At 41.5% G+C, this 27,825-nt stretch overlaps 1 protein-coding gene across 1 annotated transcript in view; it reads left to right on the top strand.

Annotated features, from left to right (window-relative positions):
* The window catches only part of necab1 (N-terminal EF-hand calcium binding protein 1), a gene marked incomplete in the record, with an annotated part of 92,872 nt that overhangs the window by 2,859 nt on the left and 62,188 nt on the right, over positions 1–27,825 (top strand). The window contains 3 exon segments of the mRNA XM_055877390.1: positions 16,650–16,674; positions 21,123–21,231; positions 27,217–27,242. Of these exon segments, the coding sequence (XP_055733365.1) occupies positions 16,650–16,674; positions 21,123–21,231; positions 27,217–27,242 (160 nt within the window).

Below are 27,825 nucleotides of genomic sequence, written 5' to 3'. Positions count from 1 at the left end.
CGGACATGGAGAGGCTCAAAGCCTTGTAGAGCTCCTCTCTGAATAACGGGCCGTGGTTTTGGCTTAACTGCGTTGGGAAAAATATGTGTTTCGGACTATTTCTTTCCAGAACAAATTTACCAGGATCCGGTATCCCATTTACCAGGATCCGGTATCCCATTTACCTGGATCAGGTATCCCATTTACCAGGATCCGGTATCCCATTTACCAGGATCCGGTATCCCATTTACCAGAATCCGGTATTCCATTTACCAGGATCCGGTATCCCATTTACCATGATCCGGTATCCCATTTACCAGGATCAGGTATCCCATTTACCAGGGTCCGGTATCCCATTTACCATTATCCGGTATCCCATTTACCAGGGTCCGGTATCCCATTTACCAGGATCCGGTATCCCATTTACCATTATCCGGTATCCCATTTACCAGGGTCCGGTATCCCATTTACCAGGATCCGGTATCCCATTTACCAGGATCCGGTATCCCATTTACCAGGATCCGGTATCCTATTTACCAGGATCCGGTATCCCATTTACCAGGGTCCGGTATCCCATTTACCAGGATCAGGTATCCCATTTACCATGATCCGGTATCCCATTTACCATGATCCGGTATCCCATTTACCAGGATCCGGTATCCCATTTACCAGGATCAGGTATCCCATTTACCATGATCCGGTATCCCATTTATCAGGATCCGGTATCCCATTTACCAGGATCCGGAATCCCATTTACCAGGATCAGGTATCCCATTTACCAGGATCAGGTATCCCATTTATCAGGATCAGGGTGGGGTAGAACAGGGTAAACAGATCCTGAGGGGAATCCAAGGTAGTGGTGGTGAGTAAAATCCAGAGCAAGACATGATAGACATGAGCAACTCTCATCTCTCTGCTCTGATAGACATGAGCAACTCTCATCTCTCTGCTCTGATAGACATGAGGATCTCTCATCTCTCTGCTCTGATAGACATGAGCAACTCTCATCTCTATGCTCTGATAGACATGAGCATCTCTCTGCTCTGATAGACATGAGGATCTCTCATCTCTCTGCTCTGATAGACATGAGGATCTCTCATCTCTCTGCTCTGATAGACATGAGCAACTCTCATCTCTCTGCTCTGATAGACATGAGCAAACTCTCATCTCTCTGCTCTGATAGACATGAGCATCTCTCTGCTCTGATAGACATGAGCAACTCTCATCTCTCTGCTCTGATAGACATGAGCATCTCTCTGCTCTGATAGACATGAGGATCTCTCATCTCTCTGCTCTGATAGACATGAGCATCTCTCTGCTCTGTTAGACATGAGCAACTCTCATCTCTCTGCTCTGATAGACATGAGCATCTCTCTGCTCTGATAGACATGAGCATCTCTCTGCTCTGATAGACATGAGCATCTCTCTGCTCTGATAGACATGAGCATCTCTCTGCTCTGATAGACATTAGCATCTCTCTGCTCTGATAGACATGAGCATCTCTCTGCTCTGATAGACATGAGCATCTCTCATCTCTCTGCTCTGATAGACATGAGCATCTCTCATCTCTCTGCTCTGATAGACATGAGCATCTCTCATCTCTCTGCTCTGATAGACATGAGCATCTCTCTGCTCTGATAGACATGAGCATCTCTCATCTCTCTGCTCTGATAGACATGAGCATCTCTCTGCTCTGATAGACATGAGCATCTCTCTGCTCTGATAGACATGAGCATCTCTCATCTCTCTGCTCTGATAGACATGAGCATCTCTCTGCTCTGATAGACATGAGCATCTCTCATCTCTCTGCTCTGATAGACATGAGCATCTCTCTGCTCTGATAGACATGAGCATCTCTCATCTCTCTGCTCTGATAGACATGAGCATCTCTCTGCTCTGATAGACATGAGCATCTCTCATCTCTCTGCTCTGATAGACATGAGCATCTCTCTGCTCTGATAGACATGAGCACCTCTCTGCTCTGATAGACATGAGCATCTCTCATCTCTCTGCTCTGATAGACATGAGCAACTCTCATCTCTCTGCTCTGATAGACATGAGCAAACTCTCATCTCTCTGCTCTGATAGACATGAGCATCTCTCATCTCTCTGCTCTGATAGACATGAGCAACTCTCTGCTCTGATAGACATGAGCATCTCTCATCTCTCTGCTCTGATAGACATGAGCATCTCTCATCTCTCTGCTCTGATAGACATGAGCATCTCTCATCTCTCTGCTCTGATAGACATGAGCATCTCTCATCTCTCTGCTCTGATAGACATGAGCAAACTCTCATCTCTCCAGTGTTACACTTAATCATGTGTGATCTTATAGAATCAAAGCCGCGGGAGAGGGTTCTCGGAGGTGCAGCAGCACCCCTGATTGAAATACGTCTGCCAAAGTTATAGAATCGCTGCTGTCAGCCAAAACAGATCCTGCTGAGAAGACAAGACTAATCTGTCTGTAGGCTACCACGTTATCAACTTCCAAAATAGACCCTATTGAGCAACGTTAAACAAGAGCAGTATAAGATTTAGGTTTCGAGAACGTTGGCCATCGCTGGGTGAGTGAGACGTTGGCCATCGCTGGGTGAGTGAGACGTTGGCCATCGCTGGGTGAGTGAGACGTTGGCCATCGCTGGGTGAGTGAGGCGTTGGCCATCGCTGGGTGAGTGAGGCGTTGGCCATCGCTGGGTGAGTGAGACGTTGGCCATCGCTGGGTGAGTGAGACGTTGGCCATCGCTGGGTGAGTCAGTGAAACTGGAACGCTGTTTTAGGGCTATAATTTCCTCCTCATAATGTACAGTACGTGTGTCTCCACAGACCAAAAGGTTATTGATTGGTGCAAGACAATGATCGTTCTCATTGATCTCAGATTGTCAGTGTCAATGTATTTCATTTCCATCATTGGTGAGATATTCATAAGATTCTGCAAAAGTCTCCAGTCATGTAAAAAATCATGTAGAATTGTATGAAATGCATTTATAAAGGCACGTTTTTTCCCCCGCCCCCGGACCGCAGGCCACTAAAAAATGTTCCTCATGTGTTCAACTTCTGCAAGCGCCTCTCTCTACTCTAGCTCTCTATGCCAGTACGCAAAAGCAATAATAATGATTTCAATGCTTTATTATAAAAGTGATTTTTCTTTTAATGCGTTCCGGTACCTCAGAGCTCCCCAGGTCACTTCCTATTTACAAATGAGTCACTGGTCAGTACTGTTTATAAAGGCATAGTGCCACTGTCCCTCTGAATACCCAGGAGGTTGTCTTTGGCAGTCTGTCTTTAATACACCGAACAAAAATATAATTACAAAATGCAACAATTTCAAAGATTTTACCTGATTTTATTGAAATAAATTCATTAGGCCTTAATCTATGGATTTAACATGACTGGGAAAACAGATATGCATCTGTTGATCACAGATACTGTAACTTTAAAAAAATATAAAAGTATGGATGTGGATCAGAAAACCAGTCAGTATCTGGTGTGTCCACCATTTACCTCATGCGACACTTCTTATTTTGTATAGAGTTGATCAGGCTGTTGATTGTGGCCCGGTGGAATGTTGTCCAATTCCTCTTCAATGGCTGTGCCATATTTAACGTTTATTTATCTAGGCAAGTCAGTTAAGATCAAATCAATCAAATGTATTTATATAGCCCTTCTTACATCAGCTGATATCTCAAAGTGCTGTACAGAAATCCAGCCTAAAACCCCAAACAGGAAGCAATGCAGGTGTAGAAGCACGGTGGCCAGGAGAAACTCCCTAGAAAGGCCAAAACCTAGGAAGAAACCTAGAGAGGAACCAGGCTATGAGGGGTGGCCAGTCCTCTTCTGGCTGTGCCGGGTGGAGATTATAACAGAACATGGCCAAGATGTTTAAACGTACTTAGATGACCAGCAGGGTCAAATAATAATAATCACAGTAGTTGTAGAGGGTCCAGCAAGTCAGCACCTCAGGATTAAATGTCAGTTGGCTTTTCATAGTCGATCATTCAGAGTTAGAGACAGCAGGTGCGGTAGAGAGAGAGAGTCGAAAAAACAGCAGGTCCGGGACAAGGTAGCACATCCGGTGAACAGGTCAGGGTTACATAGCCACAGGCAGAACAGTTGAAGCAGCAGCACAACCAGGTGGATTGGGGACAGCAGGGAGTCATCAGGCCAGGTCGTCCTGAGGCATGGTCCTAGGGCTCAGGTCCTCCAAGAGAGAGAAAGAAAGAGAGAAAGAGAGAATTAGAGAGAGCATACTTAAATTCACACAGGACACTGGATAAGACAGGAGAAGTATTCCAGGTATAACAAACTGACCCTAGCCCCCCGACACATAAACTACTGCAGCATAAATACTGGAGACTGAGACAGGAGGGGTCGGGAGACACTGTGGCCCCATCCAATGATACCCCCGGACAGGGCCAAACAGGCAGGATATAACCCCACCCACTTTGCCAAAGCACAGCCCCCACACCACTAGAGGGATATCAAAAGACCACCAACTTTCTACCCTGAGACAAGGCCGAGTATAGCCCACGAAGATCTCCCCCACGGCACAAGCCCAAGGGGGGGCGCCAACCCAGACAGGAAGACCACGTCAGTGACTCAACCCACTCAAGTGACGCACCCCTCCTGAGGACGGTATGGAAGAGCACCAGTAAGCCAGTGACTCAGCCCCTGTAATAGGGTTTGAGGCAGAGAATCCCAGTGGAGAGAGGGGAACCGGCCAGGCAGAGACAGCAAGGGTGGTTCGTTGCTCCAGTGCCTTTCCGTTCACCTTCACACTCCTGGGCCAGACTACAATCAATCATATGACCTACTGAAGAGATGAGTCAGTAAAGACTTAAAGGTTGAGACCGAGTCTGCGTCTCTCACATGGGTAGGCAGATCATTCCATAAAAATGGACCTCTATAGGAGAAAGCCCTGCCTCCAGCTGTATGCTTAGAAATTCTAGGGACAATAAGGAGGCCTGCGTCTTGTGACCGTAGCGTACGTGTAGGTATGTACGGCAGGACCAAATGAGGAAGATAGGTAGGAGCAAGCCCATGTAACGCTTTAAAGGTTAACAGTAAAACCTTGAAATCAGCCCTTGCCTTAACGGGAAGCCAGTGTAGGGAAGCTAGCACTGGAGTAATATGATCAAATTTCTTGGTTCTAGTCAGGATTCTAGCAGCCGTATTTAGCACTAACTGAAGTTTATTTAGTGCTTTATCCGGGTAGCCGGAAAGTAGAGCATTGCAGTAGTCTAACCTAGAAGTAACAAAAGCATGGATACATTTTTCTGCATCATTTTTGGACAGAAAGTTTCTGATTTTTGCAATGTTACGTAGATGGAAACAAGCTGTCCTTGAAACAGTCTTGATATGTTCGTCAAAAGAGAGATCGGGGTCAAGAGTAACGCCGAGGTCCTTCACAGTTTTATTTTTTGACGACTTTACAACCATCAAGATTAATTGTCAGGTTCAACAGAAGATCTCTTTGTTTCTTGGGACCTAGAACTAGAATCTCTGTTTTGTCCGAGTTTAATAGTAAAACATTTGCCGCCATCCACTTCCTTATGTCTGAAACACAGGCTTCCAGGGAGGGCGATTTTGGGGCTTCACCATGTTTCATAGAAATGTACAGCTGTGTGTCGTCTGCATGGCAGTGAAAGTTAACATTATGTTTCCGAATGACATCCCCAAGAGCTAAAATATATAGTGAAAACAATAGTGGTCCTAAAAACAGAGCCTTGAGGAACACCGAAATGTACAGTTGATTTGTCAGAGAACAAACCATCCACCAAGACAAACTGATATATTTCAGACCGATAAGATCTAACCCAGGCCAGAACTTGTCCGTGTAGACCAATTTGGGTTTCCAATCTCTAAAAAAGAATGTGGTGATCGATGGTATCAAAAGCAGCACTAAGGTCTAGGAGCACGAGGACAGATGCAGAGCCTCGGTCTGACGCCATTAAAAGGTCATTTACCACCTTCACAAGTGCAGTCTCAGTGCTATGATGGGGTCTAAAACCAGACTGAAGCATTTCGTATACATTGTTTGTCTTCAGGAAGGCAGTGAGTTGCTGCACAACAGCTTTTTAAATGTTTTTTGAGAGGAATGGAAGATTCGATATAGGCCGATAGTTTTTTATATTTTGTCGGTCAAGGTTTGGCTTTTTCAAGGGAGGTTTTGTTACTGCCACTTTTAGTGAGTTTGGTACACATCCGGTGGATAGAGAGCCGTTCATTATGTTCAACATAGGAGGGCCAAGCACATGAAGCAGCTCTTTCAGTAGTTTAGTTGGAATAGGGTCCAGTATGCAGCTTGAAGGTTTAGAGGCCATGACTATTTTCATCAATGTGTCAAGAGATACAGTATTAAAAAACTTGAGTGTCTCCCTTGATCCTAGGTCCTGGCAGAGTTGTGCAGACTCAGGACAACTGAGCTTTGGAGAAATACACAGATTTAAAGAGGAGTCAGTAATTTGCTTTCTAATGATCATGATCTTTTTGTCAAAGAAGTTCATGAATTTATCACTGCTGAAGTGAAAGCCATCCTCTCTTGGGAATGCTGCTTTTTAGTTAGCTTTGCGACAGTATCAAAAATACATTTTGGATTGTTCTTATTCTCCTCAATTAAGTTTGAAAAATAGGATGATCAAGCAGCAGTGAGGGCTCTTCGGTACTGCACGGTACTGTCTTTCCAAGCTAGCCGGAAGACTTCCAGTTAAGTGTTCAATGTTCTGGAAGCTTGCTTCAGGACTCGGGTATTTTCTGTATCCCAGGGAGCTAGTTTCTTATGACACATGTTTTTAGTTTTTAGCGTTTGACTGCATCTAGGGTATTACGCAAGGTTAAATGAAGTTCCTCAGTCAGGTGGTTTACTGATTTTTGTCCTCTGACGTCCTTGGGTAGGTGGAGGGAGTCTGGAAGGGCATCTAGAAATCTTTGGGTTGTCCAATAATTTATAGCACGGCTTTTGATGATTCTTGGTTGGGGTCTGAGCAGGTTATTTGTTGCGATTGCAAACGTAATAAAATGGTGGTCCGATAGTCCAGGATTATGAGGAAAAATATTAAGATCCACAACATTTATTCCATGGAACAAACTAGGTCCAGAGTATGACTGTGGCAGTGAGTAGGTCCAGAGACATGTTGGACAAAACCCACTGAGTCGATGATGGCACCGAAAACCTTTTGGAGTGGGTCTGTGGACTTTTCCATGTGAATATTAAAATCACCAAAAATGTGAATATTATCTGCCATGACTACAAGGTCTGATAGGAACTCAGTGAGGAACGCTGTATATGGCCCAGGAGGCCTGTAAACAGTAGTTATAAAAAGTGATTGAGTAGGCTGCATAGATTTCATGACTAGAAGCTCAAAAGACTAAAACACAGTCATTTTTTTGTTGTTGGTAAATTAACATTTGCTATCGTAAATGTTAGCAGCACCTCCGCCTTTGCGGGATGCACGGGGGATATGGTCACTAGTGTAACCAGGAGGAGAGGCCTCATTTTAACACAGTCAATTCATCAGGCTTAAGCCTTTTTTCAGTCAGGCCAATCACATCAAGTTTATGATCAGTGATTAGTTCATTGACTGTAACTGCCTTGGAAGTGAGGTATCTAACATTAAGTGGCCCTATTTTGAGATATCACAATCTCTTTCAATAATGACAGAAATAATGACAGATCGAGGCACAGACACGGTCTCAATGGGGATAGCTGAGCTGACTACACTGACTGTGCTAGTGGCAGACTCCACTAAGCTGGCAGGCTGGCTAACAGCCTGCTGCCTGGCCTGCACCCTATCTCGTTGTGGAGCTAGAGGAGTTAAAGCCCTGTCTATGTTCATAGATAAGATGAGAGCACCCGTCCAGCTAGGATGGAGTCCGTCACTCCTCAGCAGGCCAGGCTTGGTCCTGTTTGTGGGTGAGTCCCAGAAAGAGGACCACTTATCTACAAATTCTATCTTTTGGGAGGGGCAGAAAACAGTTTTCAACCAGCGATTGAGTTGTGAGACTCTGCTGTAGAGCTCATCACTCCCCCTAACTGGGAGGGGACCAGAGACAATTACTCGAGGTCGACACATCTTTCTAGCTGATTTACACGCTGAAGCTATGTTGCGATGGGGGACCTCTGACTGTTTCATCCTAACATCGTTGGTTTCGACGTGGATAACAATATCCCTATACTCTCTACACTCGCCAGTTTTAGCTTTAGCCAGCACCATCTTCAGATTAGCCTTAACATCGGTAGCACTGCCCCCTGGTAAACAGTGTATGATCGCTGGGTGATTCGTTTTAAGTTTAATACTGCGGGTAATGGAGTCGCCAATGACTAGGGTTTTCAATTTGTCAGAGCTAATGGTGGGAAGCTTCGGCGTCTCAGACCCCGTAACGGGAGGAGTAGAGACAAGAGAAGACTCGGCCTCAGACTCCGACTCGCTGCTTAATGGGGAAAACCGGTTGAAAGTTTCTGTCGGCTGAATGAGTGCAACACATGACAACACAGCATGGTAGCAACACAACATGACAACAACGTGGTAGCAGAATAAAACATGGTACAAACATTATTGAGCACCGACAACAGCACAAAATGAAAGAAGGTAGAGAACACATTACATCACATTGGCAGGAACTGGAACATGCTGTCGTACACGTTGATCCAGAGCATCCCAAACATGCTCAATGGGTGACATGTCTGGTGAGTTTGCAGGCCATGGAAGAACTGGGACATTTTCAGCTTCCAGGAATTATGTACAGATCCTTGTGACATGGGACCGTACATTATCATGCTGAAACATGAGGTGATGGCGGTGGATAAATGGCACGACAATAGGCCTCAGGATTTCGCCACGGTATCTCTGTGCATTCAAATTGCCATCGATAAAATGCAATTGTGTTCATTGTCCGCAGCTTATGTCTGCCCATACCATGGGGCACTCTGTTCACACATTAGCAAACCGCTCGCCCACACACTGTCTGCCATCTGCCCAGTACAGTTGAAACTGGGATTCATCCATGAAGAACACACTTCTCCAGCGTGCCAGTGGCCATCGAAGGTGAGCATTTACTCACTGAAGTCAGTTACAACGTCAAACTGCAGGACGATGAGCATGCAGATGAGCTTCCCTGAGACGGTTCCTGACAGTTTGTGCAGAATTGTTTTTCTTGTTTAAACCCACAGTTTCATCAGCTGTCCGGGTGGCTGGTCTCAGATGATCCGCAGGTGAAGAAGCCAGAAGTTGAGGTCCTGGGCTGGTGTGGTTACACTTGGTCTGCGGTTGTGAGGCTGGTTGGAATTATGATAGAGAAATTAACATTACAATTTCTGGCAAACAGCTCTGGTGGACATTCCTACAATCAGCATGCCAATTGCACGCTCCCTCAAAAACTTGAGACATCTGTGGCATTCTGTTGTGTGACAAAACATTTTAGAGTGGTGTTTTATTGTCCCCAGAACAAGGTGCACCTGTGTAATGATCATGCTGCATAATCAGCTTCTTGATATGCCACACCTGTCAGGTGGATGGATTATCTTGGCAAAGGAGAAATGTTCACGAACAGGGATGTAAACACATTTGTGCACAAAATTTTGTACATATGGAACATTTCTGTGATCTTTTATTTCATGAAACATGGAACCAACACTTTATGTTGTGTTTATATTTTTTTGCGTTTATAAAGCTATTCCTCATGTCACGCAGATCGTTGAAATGACAACGTTTGAAAGAACCCCAGGAAAAAGAGGAGACACCACAGACAGAAAACAGATCACTCAACCAGGAGAGACACCACAGACAGGAAACAGAACACTCAACCAGGAGAGACACCACAGACAGGAAACAGAACACTCAACCAGGAGAGACACCACAGACAGGAAACAGAACGCTCAACCAGGAGAGACACCACAGACAGGAAACAGAACACTCAACCAGGAGAGACACCACAGACAGGAAACAGAACACTCAACCAGGAGAGACACCACAGACAGGAAACAGAACACTCAACCAGGAGAGACACCACAGACAGGAAACAGAACACTCGACCAGGAGAGACACCACAGACAGGAAACAGAACACTCGACCAGGAGAGACACCACAGACAGGAAACAGAACACTCGACCAGGAGAGACACCACAGACAGGAAACAGAACACTCGACCAGGAGAGACACCACAGACAGGAAACAGAACGCTCAACCAGGAGAGACACCACAGACAGGAAACAGAACACTCGACCAGGAGAGACACCACAGACAGGAAACAGAACACTCAACCAGGAGAGACACCACAGACAGGAAACAGAACACTCGACCAGGAGAGACACCACAGACAGGAAACAGAACACTCGACCAGGAGAGACACCACAGACAGGAAACAGAACACTCGACCAGGAGAGACACCACAGACAGGAAACAGAACACTCAACCAGGAGAGACACCACAGACAGGAAACAGAACACTCAACCAGGAGAGACACCACAGACAGGAAACAGAACACTCAACCAGGAGAGACACCACAGACAGGAAACAGAACACTCAACCAGGAGAGACACCACAGACAGGAAACAGAACACTCAACCAGGAGAGACACCACAGACAGGAAACAGAACACTCAACCAGGAGAGACACCACAGACAGGAAACAGAACACTCGACCAGGAGAGACACCACAGACAGGAAACAGAACACTCGACCAGGAGAGACACCACAGACAGGAAACAGAACACTCGACCAGGAGAGACACCACAGACAGGAAACAGAACACTCAATCAACAAGACATCTAACAAATTCACAACAACTACCTTATACACACAAGTGTAAAGGAATGAATAAGAATATGTACATATAAATATATGGATGAGCGATGGCCAAACGGCATAGACAAGATACAGTAGATGGTATAGAGTACAGGATATACATATGAGATGAGTAATGTAGGATATATGTAAACATTATTAAAGTGGCGTTATTCTGTGTTGTTGTTTGTGTCACACTGCTTTGCTTCATCTTGGCCAGGTCGCAATTGTAAATGAGAACTTGTTCTCAACTTGCCTACCTGGTTAAATAAAGGTGAAATAAAAATAAATAAATAAAAATGTAAAGTGACTAATTATTTGTTAAGTCCATTTATTTAAGTGGACAGAGATTTGAGTCCAAATGTTGGCAGCAGCCGCTCTATGTTAGTGATGGCTGTTTAACAGTCTGATGGCCTTGAGATAGAAGCTGTTTTTCAGTCTCTCTGTCCCTGCTTTGATGCACCTGTACTGACCTCGCCTTCTGGATGATAGCGAGGTGAACAGGCAGTGGCTCGGGTGGTTGTTGTCCTTGATGATCTTTATGGCCTTCCTGTGACATTGGGTGGTGTCGGTGTCCTGGAGGGCAGGTAGTTTGCCCCCGGGTGATGCGTTGTGCAGACCTCACTACCCTCTGGAGAGCCTTACGGTTGTGGGCGGAGCAGTTGCCGTACCAGGCCGTGATACAGCCCGACAAGATGCTCTCGATTGTGCATCTGTAGAAGTTTGTGAGTGTTTTAGATGACAAGCCAAATTTCTTCAGCCTCCTGAGGTTGAAGAGGCACTGTTGCGCCTTCTTCACCACGCTGTCTGTGTGGGTGGACCATTTCAGTTTGTCTGTGATGTGTATGTCGAGGAACTTAAAACTTTCCACCTTCTCCACTACTGTCCCGTCGATGTGGATAGGGGGGCTGCTCCCTCTGCTGTTTCCTGAAGTCCACAATCATCTCCTTTGTTTTGTTGACGTTGAGTGTGAGGTTATTTTCCTGAAAACAAACTCTGAGGGCCCTAACCTCCTCCCTGTAGGCCGTCTCATCGTTGTTGGTAATCAAGCCTACCACTGTAGTGTCGTCTGCGAACTTGATGATTGAGTTGGAGGCGTGCATGGCCACGCAGTCATGGGTGAACAGGGAGTACAGGAGAGGGCTGAGAACGCACCCTTATGGGCCCCAGTTTGAGGATCAGTGGGGTGGAGATGTTGTTACCTACCCTCACCACCTGGGGGCGGCCCGTCAGGAAGTCCAGGACCCAGTTGCACAGGGTGAGGTCGAGACCCAGGGTCTTGTTTATTCACGTCAATCAGTGAAGATGAAGGGGAGGAGACAGAAGGATTTTTAAGCCTTGAGACAATTGAGACATGGATTGTGTACGTGTGCTATTCAGAGGGTAAATGGGCAAGACAAAACATTTAAGTGTCTTTTAACGGGATATGGTAGTAGTTGCGAGGTGAACCGGTTTGTGTCAAGAACTGCAACGCTGCTGGGTTTTTCACACTCAACAGTTTCCCGTGTGTATCAAGAATGGTCCACCACCCAAAGGACATCCAGCCAACTGGACACAACTGTGGGAAGCATTGGAGTCGACATGGGACCAGCATCCCTGTGGAACGCTTTGAACACCTTGTAGAGTCCATGCCCTGATGATGCCCTCCATGCCCTCCATGCCCTGTCTGTTCTGAGGGCAAAAGAGTGCCTAACTCAATATTTGGAAGGTGTTCCTAATGTTTTGTACACTCAGTGTATATACTGTATTCTAGTCAAGACCTATTTAACTGTCCTTAATGTGTATACATCCCATCATACAGATATATACCTTGCACTGTATTTACATTCGGAATGTATTCAGAACCCTTTAGTCCACATTTAGGTACATTACAGCCTTATTCTAAAATGAATTAAATACTTTTTTCCCCTCATCCATCTACACACAATACCTCATAATGGCAAAGGGAAAACAGGTGTTTGGACATTTTTGCAAATTGATTTAAAATAAAAAATAGAAATACCTAATTTACATACAGTAACCGGTCAAGTTTTAGAACACTCATTCAAGGGTTTTTCATTTTGTTAATTTAAAGGCATTACAGGTGATTACCTCATTAAGCTGGTTGAGAGAATGCCAATAGTTTGCAAAGCTGTCATCAAGGCAAAGGGTGGCTACTTTGAAGAATCTCAAATATATAATATAGTTTGATTTGTTCAACACTTTTTTGGTTACTACATGATTCCATGTGTTATTTCATAGTTTTGATGTCTTCACTATTATTCTACAATGTAGAAAATAGTTAAAAATAAAGAAAAACCCTGGAATTAGGTGTGTCCAAACTTTAGACTGGTACTGTAAGTATTCAGACCCTTTGCTATGAGACTTGAAATTGAGCTCAGGTGCATCCTGTTTCCATTGATCATCCTTGATGTTTCTACAACTTGATTGGAGTCCAACTGTGGTAAATTCAATTGATTGGACATTATTTGAAAAGCCACACACCTGTCTATATACGGTCCCACAGTTGACAGTACATGTCAGAGCAAAAACCAAGACAAGACATCGGAAAAATTGTCCGTCGAGTTCCGAGACAGGATTGTGTCGAGGCACAGATCTGGGTAAAGGTTCCAAAAAATGTCTGCAGCATTGAAGGTCCCTAAGAACACAGTGGCCTCCATCATTCTTAAACGGAAGAAGTTTGGAACCATCAAGACTCTTCCTAGAGCTGGCCGCTCGGCCAAACTGAGCAATCGGGACCAAGATCCCCAGCGTTCCTCTCTGAAGATGGGAGAACCTTCCAGAAGGACAACCATCTCTGCAGCACTCCACCAATCAGGCCTTTATGGTAGAGTGGCCAGACGGAAGCTACTCCTCAGTAAAAGGAGTTTGCCAAAAGCACCTAAAGGACTCTCAGACCATGAGAAGCAAGATTCTTTGGTCTGATGAAAACAAGATTGAACTCTGGAGGGAACCTGGCACCACATCTGGAGGGAACCTGGCACCTTCCCTACGGTGAAGCATGGTGGTGGCAGCATCATGCGGTAGGGGTGTTTTTCAGAGGCAGGGACTGGGAGACTAGTCAGGGTCAAGGAAGGGAAAGATGAACGGAGCAAAGTACAGAGAGATCTTTGATGAAACCTGCTCCAGAGCGCTCAGGACCTCAGACTGGGTCAAAGGTTCACCTTCCAACAGGACAACGACCCTAAACGCACAGAGCCAAGACAACGCAGGAGTGGCTTCGGGACAAGTCTCTGAATGTCCTTGAGTGGTCCAGCCAGAGACCGGACTTGAACCCGATCGAACATCTCTGGAGAGACCTGAAAATAGCTGTGCAGGGACACTCCCCATCCAACCTGATAGAGCTTGAGAAGACCTGCAGAGAAGAATGGGATAAACTCTCCAAATACAGGTGTGCCAAGCTTGTAGCGTCATACACATGAAGACTTGAGGCTGTAATTGCTGCCAAAGGGGCTTCAACAAAGTACTGAGTAAAGGGTTTGAATACTTATGTAAATGTGATATTTCTGTCTAAAAACCTGTTTTTGCTTGGTCATTATAGGCTATTGTGCGTAGATTGATGAGGGGAATTTTTTTTTGTTATCAATTTTGTAAATAACAAATGTGGAAAAAGTCAAGGGGTCTGAACACTTTCCGAATGCACTGTATATTCCAGACTGATGTGGCTCGTTCTAATATTTATATGTTTCATAATTCCTTTCTTTAGATTTTGGGGATTTATGTGTATTGTTTTGTATTGTTATGCACTGTTGGAGCTAGGAACACAAGCATTTCGCTGCACCTGCAATAACATCTGCTAAACATGTGTATGTGACCAAAACAATTTGATTTGGATGGAGGGAGGGAGGCAGGGAGAAGGCGGGATGGATGGATGGATGGATGGAGGGAGGGAGGGATGTAGGGATGGATGGAGGGAGGGAGGGAGGGAGGGTGAGATTGATGGATGAGGGAGGGAGGGTGGGATGGAGGGATTGCTCAGGTTCAGGGAGCAGCCAGCCCTTCAAAGCCACTTTCCCTTTCATCTCCCCTGCATCCCAAATGAAACCCTTTTCCCTACACAGAGCCCTGGTCCCCTTTTCCCTACACAGAGCCCTGGTCCCCTTTTCCCTACACAGAGCCCTGGTCCCCTTTTCCCTACACAGAGCCCTGGTCCCATTGTATTGATAGAAATAGGGTGCTGTTTGGGGCGTAGTCCCCTACCCTCAGTGTTCAGGAGCTGCTAACAGTCCTCTACATCAGTCCTCCACATCAGTCCTCCACATCAGTCCTCCACATCAGCCCTCCATATCAGTCCTCCACATCAGTCCTCCACATCAGTTCTCCACATCAGTCCTCCACATCAGTCATCCACATCAGCCCTCCACATCAGCCCTCCACATCAGTCCTCCACATCAGCCCTCCATATCAGTCCTCCACATCAGTCCTCCACATCAGCCCTCCATATCAGTCCTCCACATCAGTCCTCCACATCAGTCCTCCACATCAGCCCTCCATATCAGTCCTCCACATCAGCCCTCCACATCAGTCCTCCACATCAGTCCTCCATATCAGTCCTCCACATCAGCCCTCCACATCAGTCCTCCACATCAGCCCTCCATATCAGTCCTCCACATCAGTCCTCCACATCAGTCCTCCACATCAGCCCTCCACATCAGTCCTCCACATCAGCCCTCCACATCAGTCCTCCACATCAGTCCTCCACATCAGCCCTCCATATCAGTCCTCCACATCAGTCCTCCACATCAGCCCTCCACATCAGTCCTCCACATCAGCCCTCCACATCAGTCCTCCACATCAGTCCTCCACATCAGCCCTCCACATCAGTCCTCCACATCAGCCCTCCACATCAGTCCTCCACATCAGTCCTCCACATCAGCCCTCCATATCAGTCCTCCACATCAGTCCTCCACATCAGTTCTCCACATCAGTCCTCCACATCAGCCCTCCACATCAGTCCTCCACATCAGCCCTCCACGTCAGTCCTCCACGTCAGTCCTCCACATCAGCCCTCCACATCAGCCCTCCACATCAGTCCTCCACATAAGTCCTCCACATCAGTTCTCCACATCAGTCCTCCACATCAGTCCTCCACATCAGCCCTCCACATCAGTCCTCCACATCAGCCCTCCACATCAGTCCTCCACATCAGTCCTTCATAACTGTCCTCCACATCAGTCCTCCACATCAGCCCTCCACATCAGCCCTCCACATCAGTCCTCCACATCAGTCCTTCATAACTGTCCTCCACATCAGTCCTCCACATCAGTCCTCCACATCAGCCCTCCACATCAGCCCTCCACATCAGCCCTCCACGTCAGTCCTTCATAACTGTCCTTACAATAGTCATCTATATCTGTCCTCCGTATCAGTCCTCCGTATCTGTCCTCCGTATCAGTCCTCCGTATCAGTCCTCCGTATCTGTCCTCCGTATCAGTCCTCCGTATCTGTCCTCCGTATCAGTCCTCCGTATCTGTCCTTCGTATCTGTCCTCCGTATCATTCCTCCGTATCTGTCCTCCGTATCAGTCCTCCGTATCTGTCCTCCGTATCAGTCCTCCGTATCTGTCCTCCGTATCTGTCCTCCGTATCAGTCCTCCGTATCTGTCCTCCGTATCAGTCCTCCGTATCAGTCCTCCGTATCTGTCCTCCATATCAGTCCTCCGTATCTGTCCTCCATATTTTTTTTAACTAGGCAAGTCAGTTAAAGAACACATTATTATTTACAATGACGGCCTAGGAACAGTGCTGCCTTGTTCAAGGGCAGAACGACAGATTTTTACCTTGTCAGCTCGGGGATTCGACCTAGCAACCTTTCGGTTACTTGCCCAACGCTCTAGCCGCTAGGCTACCTGCCGCTCCATAACAGTCATCCTCTCTGCTTTTTCTTGTTTCAGATCTTAAGAAGAGCAGATAAAAACGGTAAGAATTCACAATCTCTTTCTCTGTCTCTGTCTCTGTCTCTGTCTCTGTCTCTGTCTCTGTCTCTGTCTCTGTCTCTGTCTCTGTCTCTCTGTCTCTCTGTCTCTCTGTCTCTCTCTCTCTCTCTCTATCTCTCTCTGTCTCTGTCTCTGTCTCTGTCTCTGTCTCTGTCTCTCTCTCTTTCTGTCTCTTTCTGTCTCTCTCTCTCTGTCTCTGTCTCTGTCTCTGTCTCTGTCTCTGTCTCTGTCTCTCTCTCTCTGTCTCTGTCTCTGTCTCTCTGTCTCTCTGTCTCTCTCCCTCTCTCTCTCTGTCTCTGTCTCTGTCTCTGTCTCTGTCTCTGTCTCTCTCTCTGTCTCTGTCTCTGTCTCTGTCTCTCTCTCTGTCTCTAGTCTTTTATCCAGTCTAACTCCAGTGTTTTATCCAGTCGTATCCAGTCTAACTCCAGTCTATTATCCAGTCTAACTCCAGTCTTTTATCCAGTCTAACTCCAGTCTTTTATCCAGTCTAACTCCAGTCTTTTATCCAGTCTAACTCCAGTCTTTTATTCAGTATTTTATCCAGTCTTTTATTCAGTCTAACTCCAGTCTTTTATCCAGTCTTTTATCCAGTCTAACTCCAGTCTTTTATCCAGTCTAACTCCAGTCTTTTATTCAGTATTTTATCCAGTATTTTATTCAGTCTAACTCCAGTCTAACTCCAGTCTTTTATCCAGTCTAACTCCAGTCTTTTATCCAGTTTTTTATCCAGTCTAACTCCAGTCTTTTATCCAGTCTTTTATTCAGTATTTTATCCAGTCTTTTATTCAGTCTAACTCCAGTCTTTTATCCAGTCTTTTATCCAGTCTTTTATCCAGTCTAACTCCAGTCTAACTCCAGTCTTTTATCCAGTCTAACTCTTGTCTTTTATTCAGTATTTTATCCAGTCTTTTATCCAGTCTAACTCCAGTCTTTTATCCAGTCTAACTCCAGTCTTTTATCCAGTCTAACTCCAGTCTTTTATCCAGTCTTTTATCCAGTCTTTTATCCAGTCTAACTCCAGTCTTTTATCCAGTCTAACTCCAGTCTTTTATCCAGTCTTTTATCCAGTCTAACTCCAGTCTTTTATCCAGTCTAACTCCAGTCTTTTATCCAGTCTAACTCCAGTCTTTTATCCAGTCTAACTCCAGTCTTTTATCCAGTGTTTTATCTAGTGTTTTATCCAGTCTAACTACAGTCTTTAATCCAGTCTTTTATCCAGTCTAACTCCAGTCTTTTATCCAGTGTTTTATCCAGTCTTTTATCCAGTCTAACTCAAGTCTATTATCCAGTCTAACTCCAGTCTTTTATCCAGTCTTTTATCCAGTCTAACTCCAGTCTTTTATCCAGTCTTTTATCCAGTCTAACTCCAGTCTTCTATCCAGTCTAACTCCAATCTTTTATCCAGGCTTTTATCCAGTCTTTTATCCAGTCTAACTCCAGTCTTTTATCCAGTCTAACTCCCGTCTTTTATCCAGTCTTTTATCCAGTCTAACTCCAGTCTTTTATCCAGTCTTTTATCAAGTCTAACTCCAGTCTTTTATCCAGTCTTTTATCCAGTCTAACTCCAGTCTTTTATCCAGTCTTTTATCCAGTCTAACTCCAGTCTTTTATCCAGTCTAACTCCAGTCTTTTATCCAGTCTAACTCCCGTCTTTTATCCAGTCTTTTATCCAGTCTAACTCCCGTCTTTTATCCCGTCTTTTATCCAGTCTAACTCCAGTCTTTTATCCAGTCTAACTCCATTCTTTTATCCAGTCTTTTATCCAGTCCAACTCCAGTCTTTTATCCAGTCTAACTCCCGTCTTTTATCCAGTCTAACTCCCGTCTTTTATCCAGTCTAACTACCGTCTTTTATCCCGTCTTTTATCCAGTCTAACTCCAGTCTTTTATTCAGTCTAACTCCAGTCTTTTATCCAGTCTTTTATCCGGTCTAACTCCAGTCTTTTATCCAGTCCAACTCCAGTCTTTTATCCAGTCTAACTCCCGTCTTTTATCCAGTCTAACTCCCGTCTTTTATCCAGTCTAACTACCGTCTTTTATCCCGTCTTTTATCCAGTCTAACTCCAGTCTTTTATCCAGTCTAACTCCAGTCTTTTATTCAGTCTAACTCCGGTCTTTTATCCAGTCTTTTATCCAGTCTAACTCCCGTCTTTTATCCCGTCTTTTATCCAGTCTAACTCCCGTCTTTTATCCAGTCTAACTCCCGTCTTTTATCCCGTCTTTTATTCAGTCTAACTCCAGTCTTTTATCCATTCTAACTCCAGTCTTTTATCCAGTCTAACTCCCGTCTTTTATCCAGTCTTTTATCCAGTCTAACTCCAGTCTTTTATCCAGTCTTTTATCCAGTCTAACTCCAGTCTTTTATCCAGTCTAACTCCAGTCTTTTATCCAGTCTAACTCTCGTCTTTTATCCAGTCTTTTATCCAGTCTAACTCCAGTCTTTAATCCAGTCTTTTATCCAGTCTTTTATCCAGTCTAACTCCAGTCTTTTATCCAGTCTTTTATCCAGTCTATTATCCAGTCTAACTCGTCTTTTATCCAGTCTAACTCCAGTCTTTTATCCAGTCTTTTATCCAGTCTTTTATCCAGTCTTTTATCCAGTCTAACTCCAGTCTTTTATCCAGTCTAACTCCAGTCTTTTATCCAGTCTTTTATCCAGTCTAACTCCAGTCTTTTATCCAGTCTTTTATCCAGTCTAACTCCAGTCTTTTATCCAGTCTTTTATCCAGTCTAACTCCAGTCTTTTATCCAGTCTAACTCCAGTCTTTTATCCAGTCTAACTCCAGTCTTTTATCCAGTCTAACTCCAGTCTTTTATCCAGTCTAACTCCAGTCTTTTATCCAGTCTAACTCCAGTCTTTTATCCAGTCTTTTATCCAGTCTAACTCCAGTCTTTTATCCAGTCAAACTCCAGTCTTTTATCCAGTCTAACTCCAGTCTTTAATCCATTCTAACTCCAGTCTTTTATCCAGTCTAACTCCAGTATTTTATCCAGTCTAACTCCAGTATTTTATCCAGTCTAACTCCAGTCTTTTATCCAGTCTAACTCCAGTCTTTTATCCAGTCTTTTATCCAGTCTAACTCCAGTCTTTTATCCAGTCTTTTATCCAGTCTAACTCCAGTCTTTTATCCCGTCTTTTATCCAGTCTAACTCCAGTCTTTTGTCCAGTCTAACTCCAGTCTTTTATCCAGTCTAACTCCAATCTTTTATTCAGTCTAACTCCAGTCTTTTATCCAGTCTAACTCCAGTCTTTTATCCAGTCTTTTATCCAGTCTTTTATCCAGTCTAACTCCCGTCTTTTATCCAGTATTTTATCCAGTCTAACTCCAGTCTTTTATCCAGTCTTTTATCCAGTCTAACTCTAGTCTTTTATCCAGTCTAACTCCAGTCTTTTATCCAGTCTAACTCCAGTCTTTTATCCAGTCTAACTCCAGTCTTTTATCCAGTCTTTTATCCAGTCTTTTATCCAGTCTAACTCCAGTCTTTTGTCCCGTCTAACTCCAGTCTTTTATCCAGTCTAACTCCAGTATTTTATCCAGTCTAACTCCAGTCTTTTATCCAGTCTAACTCCAGTCTTTTATCCAGTCTTTTATCCAGTCTTTTATCCAGTCTAACTCCAGTATTTTATCCAGTCTAACTCCAGTCTTTTATCCAGTCTTTTATCCAGTCTTTTATCCAGTCTTTTATCCAGTCTAACTCCAGTATTTTATCCAGTCTAACTCCAGTCTATTATCCAGTCTAACTCCAGTCTTTTATCCAGTCTTTTATCCAGTCGAACTCGTGTTTTATCCAGTCTAACTCCAGTCTTTTATCCAGTCTAACTCCAGTCTTTTATCCAGTCTAACTCCAGTCTTTTATCCAGTCTTTTATCCAGTCTTTTATCCAGTCTAACTCCAGTCTTTTGTCCCGTCTAACTCCAGTCTTTTATCCAGTCTAACTCCAGTATTTTATCCAGTCTAACTCCAGTCTTTTATCCAGTCTAACTCCAGTCTTTTATCCAGTCTTTTATCCAGTCTTTTATCCAGTCTAACTCCAGTATTTTATCCAGTCTAACTCCAGTCTTTTATCCAGTCTTTTATCCAGTCTTTTATCCAGTCTTTTATCCAGTCTAACTCCAGTATTTTATCCAGTCTAACTCCAGTCTATTATCCAGTCTAACTCCAGTCTTTTATCCAGTCTTTTATCCAGTCGAACTCGTGTTTTATCCATTGTTTCATCCAGTCGTTTCCAGTCTAACTCCAACACATTTGCATGTAATGTTATGTTAATGTTACTAACTGGGCCTAACCGCATCAGTCCCTCTGTGTGTGTGTATGTATGTTTGTGCGCGCGTGTGTGTGTAAAAAGGTGAATGAATAATATATTTTCTAACCAAATGTCCAATAAAATATATTTTCAATTCTATTCTGTTCTCAACTGTTTTGTGCTGCAGATGATGGGAAGTTGTCGTTTGATGAGTTCAGAGCCTACTTCCATGATGGAGTTTTAACATCAGATCAACTGAAGGAGCTCTTTAACACCATAGACACTCACAACACAGAGTAAGTTCTAGAATTATCTCTCTGTCTTTCACTCTCTATCACAATTCTCTCTCTCTCTCTGTTGAAAAAAGAGTCCTGGAACACATGAATCTACAGACATCTGTTTTCTATTATATTATCAATATTATATTAACATATTATATTAACAGATTATATTAACAATATTATATTAGCAATATTAAATTAACATATTACATTAACAATATTATATTAACAATATTATATTAACATATTATCTTAAAAATATTATATTAACAATAGTATATTAACATATTATATTAAAACTATCATATTAGCAATATTAAATTAACATATTATATTAACATATTATATTAACATATTACATTAACATATTATATTAAAAATATTATATTATCCATATTCAATTAACATATTATATTGACACTATTATATTAACAATATTATATTGACAATATTATATTAACATATTATATTAACAATATTATATTATCAATATTCAATTAACATATTATATTAACAATATTATATTGACAATATGCTACCGATTTCATTTAGGAGATACATTATTGTTGTGGGTGTTTATTACATTCGTAATATTATCTAACATTATCTAATATTATTTAACATTATGTAATATTATCTAACAATATCTAATATTATCTAACATTATGTAATATTATCTAACATTATGTAATATTATCTAACAATATCTAATATTATCTAACAATATCTAATATTATCTAACATTATCTAATATTATTTAACATTATCTAATATTATTTAACATTATCTAATATTATCTAACATTATCTAATATTATCTGCATTATGTAATATTATCTAACATTATGTAATATTATCAAACATTATGTAATATTATCTAACAATATCTAATATTATCTAACAATATCTAATATTATCTAACATTATCTAATATTATTTAACATTATCTAATATTATTTAACATTATCTAATATTATCTTCATTATGTAATATTATCTAACATTATCTAATATTATCTACATTATGTAATATTATCTAACATTATCTAATATTATCTAACATTATGTAATATTATCTAACATTATGTAATATTATCTAACAATATCTAATATTATCTAACATTATCTAATATTATTTAACATTATCTAATATTATCTTACATTATGTAATATTATCTAACATTATGTAATATTATCTAACAATATCTAATATTATCTAACATTATCTAATATTATCTACATTATCTAATATTATTTAACATTATCTAATATTATTTAACATTATCTAATATTATCTAACATTATCTAATATTATCTACATTATGTAATATTATCTAACATTATCTAATATTATCTAACATTATGTAATATTATCTAACATTATGTAATATTATCTAACAATATCTAATATTATCTAACAATATCTAATATTATCTAACATTATCTAATATTATTTAACATTATGTAATATTATCTAACAATATCTAATATTATCTAACATTATGTAATATTATCTAACATTATCTAATATTATCTAACATTATCTAATATTATCTAACAGTATCTAATTTTATCTAATATTATCTAACATTATCTAATATTATCTAACATTATCTAATATTATCTGGCATTATCTAATATTATCTAACATTATCTAACATTATCTAATATTATCTAGCATTATCTAATATTATCTAACATTATCTAGTATTATCTAACATTATCTAACATTATCTAATATTATCTAACATGATCTAATATTATCTAACATTATCTAACAGTATCTAATATTATCTAATATTATCTAACATTATCTAATATTATCTAACATTATCTAATATTATCTAACATTATCTAATATTATCTAACATTATCTAATATTATCTAACATTATCTAACATTATCTAATAGTATCTAACATTATCTAATATTATTTAACATTATCTAATATTTTCTAACATTATCTAATATTATCTAACAATATCTAATATTATCTACATTATGTAATATTATCTAACATTATCTAATATTATTTAACATTATGTAATATTATCTAACAATATCGAATATTATCTAACATTATGTAATATTATCTAATATTATCTAACATTATCTAATATTATCTAACAGTATCTAATATTATCTAATATTATCTAACATTATCTAATATTATCTAACATTATCTAATATTATCTGGCATTATCTAATATTATCTAATATTATCTAACATTATCTAACATTATCTAATATTATCTAGCATTATCTAATATTATCTAACATTATCTAGTATTATCTAACATTATATAACATTATCTACTATTATCTAACATGATCTAATATTATCTAACATTATCTAACAGTATCTAATATTATCTAATATTATCTAACATTATCTAATATTATCTAACATTATCTAATATTATTTAACATTATCTAATATTATCTAACATTATCTAATATTATCTAACATTATCTAACATTATCTAATAGTATCTAACATTATCTAATATTATTTAACATTATCTAATATTTTCTAACATTATCTAATATTATCTAACAATATCTAATATTATCTAACATTATCTAACATTATCTAACATTATCTAATATGATTTAACATTATCTAATATTATCTAACATTATCTAACATTACCTAATAATATTTAATATTATCTAACAATATCTAACATTATCTAATATCATTTAACATGATCTAATATTATCTAACATTATCTAATATTATCTAACATTATCTAACATTATCTAACATTATTTAATATTATCTAACAGTATCTAATATTATCTAATATTATCTAACATGATCTAATATTATTTAACATGATCTAACAATATCTAATATTATCTAACAATATCTAACATTATCTAATATTATTTAACACGATCTAATATTATCTAACATTATCTAATATTAGTCTGTCTGTCTGTCTGTCTGTCTGTCTGTCTGTCTGTCTGTCTGTCTGTCTGTCTGTCTGTCTGTCTGTCTGTCTGTCTGTCTGTCTGTCAGACTGACACAGCCACAGGGGCTGAACTTGTCTGTCTGTCTGTCTGACTGACACAGCCACGGGGGCTGAACCTGTCTGTCTGTCTGTCTGTCTGTCTGTCTGTCTGTCTGTCAGACTGACAGAGCCACGGGGGCTGAACTTGTCTGTCTGTCTGTCTGTCTGTCTGACTGACACAGCCACGGGGGCTGAACCTGTCTGTCTGTCTGTCTGTCTGTCTGTCTGTCTGGCTGACACAGCTACGAGGGCTGAACCTGTCTGTCTGTCTGGCAGAGTTTCAGTCTATAGCAGAGATCATCAAGAAGACTCAGTCGAGGGCTGTTTTGGTGTTCGGGGGGTCGGAACATAATTACAAATAATTTGTAGACTGCAAATTGACCGCAAGAAGCCCAAACAGATAGAATGTTTGACTAAAACATAATCATTTCAAACCTTGATTACATTTGTATACGATCCTATGTCTCTCTATTATACGTGGAAATAACTGGGAACAGATTTCTTAAATTAAAATCACTTGGAGATAATTTCCTGGTGTTTTTACAGTCTTTTATGTCCAACAATTAAAATGTAAAAAACTATTTAATAAATATATTAATATTTTACTCAGAAAATTGGCAGGCCAAATTTAACCACCCGCAGGCCAAATTCGGCCCGCATGCCACCAGTTGCGGAACCCTGGTCTATAGTTTGGTTTATTTATTAGCCACTCTCCTGGAGGCAATGTCTGCGTCCCAAATGCCACCTATGGGCCTCAAAAGAAGTATACTACATAGGAAATAGGGTGACATTTGGGACGCAGGAAGGTCTCTCCCTCCCTCCCTCCCTCCCTCCCTCCCTCCCTCCCTCCCTCCCTCCCTCACTCCCTCTTTCTCTATTTCTCTTTCTCCCTCTCTCCCTCTCTCTCTCTCTCTCTCTCTCTCTCTCTCTCTCTCTCTCTCTCTCTCTCTCTCTCTCTCTCTCTCTCTCTCTCTCTCTCTCTCTCTCTCTCTCTCTCTCTCTCTCTCTCTCTCTCTCTCTCTCTCTCTGTCTCTCTCTCTGTCGCTCTGTCTCTCTCTCTCTATGTCTCTCACTCTCTCAAAGACACAGGGAAAATAGGTCAACGTAATGCCCATCAGTCTTTCAGCCTGTCAGGCTATGGACGTCTAGGTACTAGCTATTGTCCTGGGTGAGGGTGCGGGTGCGGGGGGTCTCTCAGACTCCATCAATCCTCCCAGCTGTATGTTTCCATCTCTCTGATCCCTCCATCTTCCTAGCTATATGTTTCCAAGTCACTCAAGTCATCCTGGTTTCCATAGCAGCAGCTCCCTAAGCAGGTACCCATGCAGACAGACCCAGGGATGTGATGTCAACTCGGGATCTGTCTTAAAGACCTGCAGCGATGTAGTAGTTGAGACTATATCTCAATGTGATGAAATCCTGACGTTGGAATTTCAACGTTCTATCTGAACAGAACAAGGCTGTGTCGATAACTCAGTTTAACAAGGCTGTGTCGATAACTCAGTTTAACAAGGCTGTGTCGATAATCCAGTTTAACAAGGCTGTGTCGATAACCCAGTTTAACAAGGCTGTGTAGATAACCCAGTTTAACAAGGCTGTGTCGATAATCCAGTTTAACAAGGCTGTGTCGATAACTCAGTTTAACAAGGCTGTGTAGATAACTCAGTTTAACAAGGCTGTGTCGATAATCCAGTTTAACAAGGCTGTGTCAATAATCCAGTTTAACAAGGCTGTGTCGATAACCCAGTTTAACAAGGCTGTGTCGATAACCCAGTTTAACAAGGCTGTGTCAATAACTCAGTTTAACAAGGCTGTGTAAATAACCCAGTATAACAAGGCTGTTTAACCCAGTTTAACAAGGCTGTGTCGATAACCCAGTTTAACAAGGCTGTGTCAATAACTCAGTTTAACAAGGCTGTGTCGATAACCCAGTTTAACAAGGCTGTGTCGATAACCCAGTTTAACAAGGCTGTGTCGATAACCCAGTTTAACAAGGCTGTGTCGATAACCCAGTTTAACAAGGCTGTGTTGATAACTCAGTTTAACAAGGCTGTGTAAATAACCCAGTATAACAAGGCTGTGACGATAACCCAGTTTAACAAGGCTGTGTTGATAACTCAGTTTAACAAGGCTGTGTCGATAACCCAGTTTAACAAGGCTGTGTCGATAACCCAGTTTAACAAGGCTGTGTCAGTAACCCAGTTTAACAAGGCTGTGTCGATAACCCAGTTTAACAAGGCTGTGTCGATAACCCAGTTTAACAAGGCTGTGTCGATAACCCAGTTTAACAAGGCTGTGTCGATAACCCAGTTTAACAAGGCTGTGTCAATAACCCAGTTTAACAAGGCTGTGTCAATAACCCAGTTTAACAAGGCTGTGTCGATAACCCAGTTTAACAAGGCTGTGTCAATAACACAGTTTAACAAGGCTGTGTCGATAACCCCGTTTAACAAGGCTGTGTCGATAACCCAGTTTAACAAGGCTGTGTCAATAACCCAGTTTAACAAGGCTGTGTCGATAACCCAGTTTAACAAGGCTGTGTCGATAACCCAGTTTAACAAGGCTGTGTTGATAACTCAGTTTAACAAGGCTGTGTCGATAACCCAGTTTAACAAGGCTGTGTTGATAACCCAGTTTAACAAGGCTGTGTCGATAACCCAGTTTAACAAGGCTGTGTCAATAACTCAGTTTAACAAGGCTGTGTCAATAACCCAGTTTAACAAGGCTGTGTCGATAACCCAGTTTAACAAGGCTGTGTCGATAACCCAGTTTAACAAGGCTGTGTCGATAACCCAGTTTAACAAGGCTGTGTCGATAACCCAGTTTAACAAGGCTGTGTCGATAACTTATTTTTGACAAAAATGCATATAGAACGTTGTCATTCCTCTTCTTCTTCTTCCTATTCATTCCTCCTCTTCCTCACTCTGGAAAGGTTGTTAATTGTGCTTTTCAACTAATCACCTCTTCCGTTATTTTGTCTTCCAGCAACGTGGACACCGACGAGCTGTGTGGTAAGTTAGATTCACATTTGATATAGCAAAACTGACTTTGATACATTTTATCATGACAACAACTACATATTAGTGAAGAAAACACAATCTATTCGTCAAAAGTGCTACGCTGCTCTGCCAGGAGTGCACGAGATCAGAACATACCGTGCCTGTTTCGGCTTTGTCATTATGAGGGTATTCTGTGTAGATGTCCATTTTAGAATAAGGTTGTAACGTAACAAAATGTGGAAAAAGTCAAGGGGTCTGAATACTGTCCGAGTGTACATTCTCACATCATTCCCATTTAAACCAGTCAGTCCATCATACCGGAATACACTAAAAACGTAGAGGACATCGGTACATTCACTAACAACGACCGCTGTCCCCACTGGACTAGATAGTACATATACCGATACAATTTACTTTGCATTTTAGTAGTCCAACAGCACATGGAACGAATGAATGTTTTAAACATGTTCTTCTTGGCCATGAGCATTCTGAAGAGGGAAGCTTCTAGAACCGAGAGTGGGAGGGAGGGTGGGAGGGAGGGTGGGAGGGAGGGAGGGAGGGGTCGCCAAGGATCCTCTCCACAGACTCAGATTAC

This window comes from Salvelinus fontinalis, chromosome 22, assembly GCF_029448725.1.
Source record: "Salvelinus fontinalis isolate EN_2023a chromosome 22, ASM2944872v1, whole genome shotgun sequence".
Taxonomy (NCBI): Eukaryota; Metazoa; Chordata; class Actinopteri; order Salmoniformes; family Salmonidae; genus Salvelinus; species Salvelinus fontinalis.
Note: the sequence above shows the minus strand (reverse complement) of the source record. Positions and strands in the feature narration are given on the sequence as shown.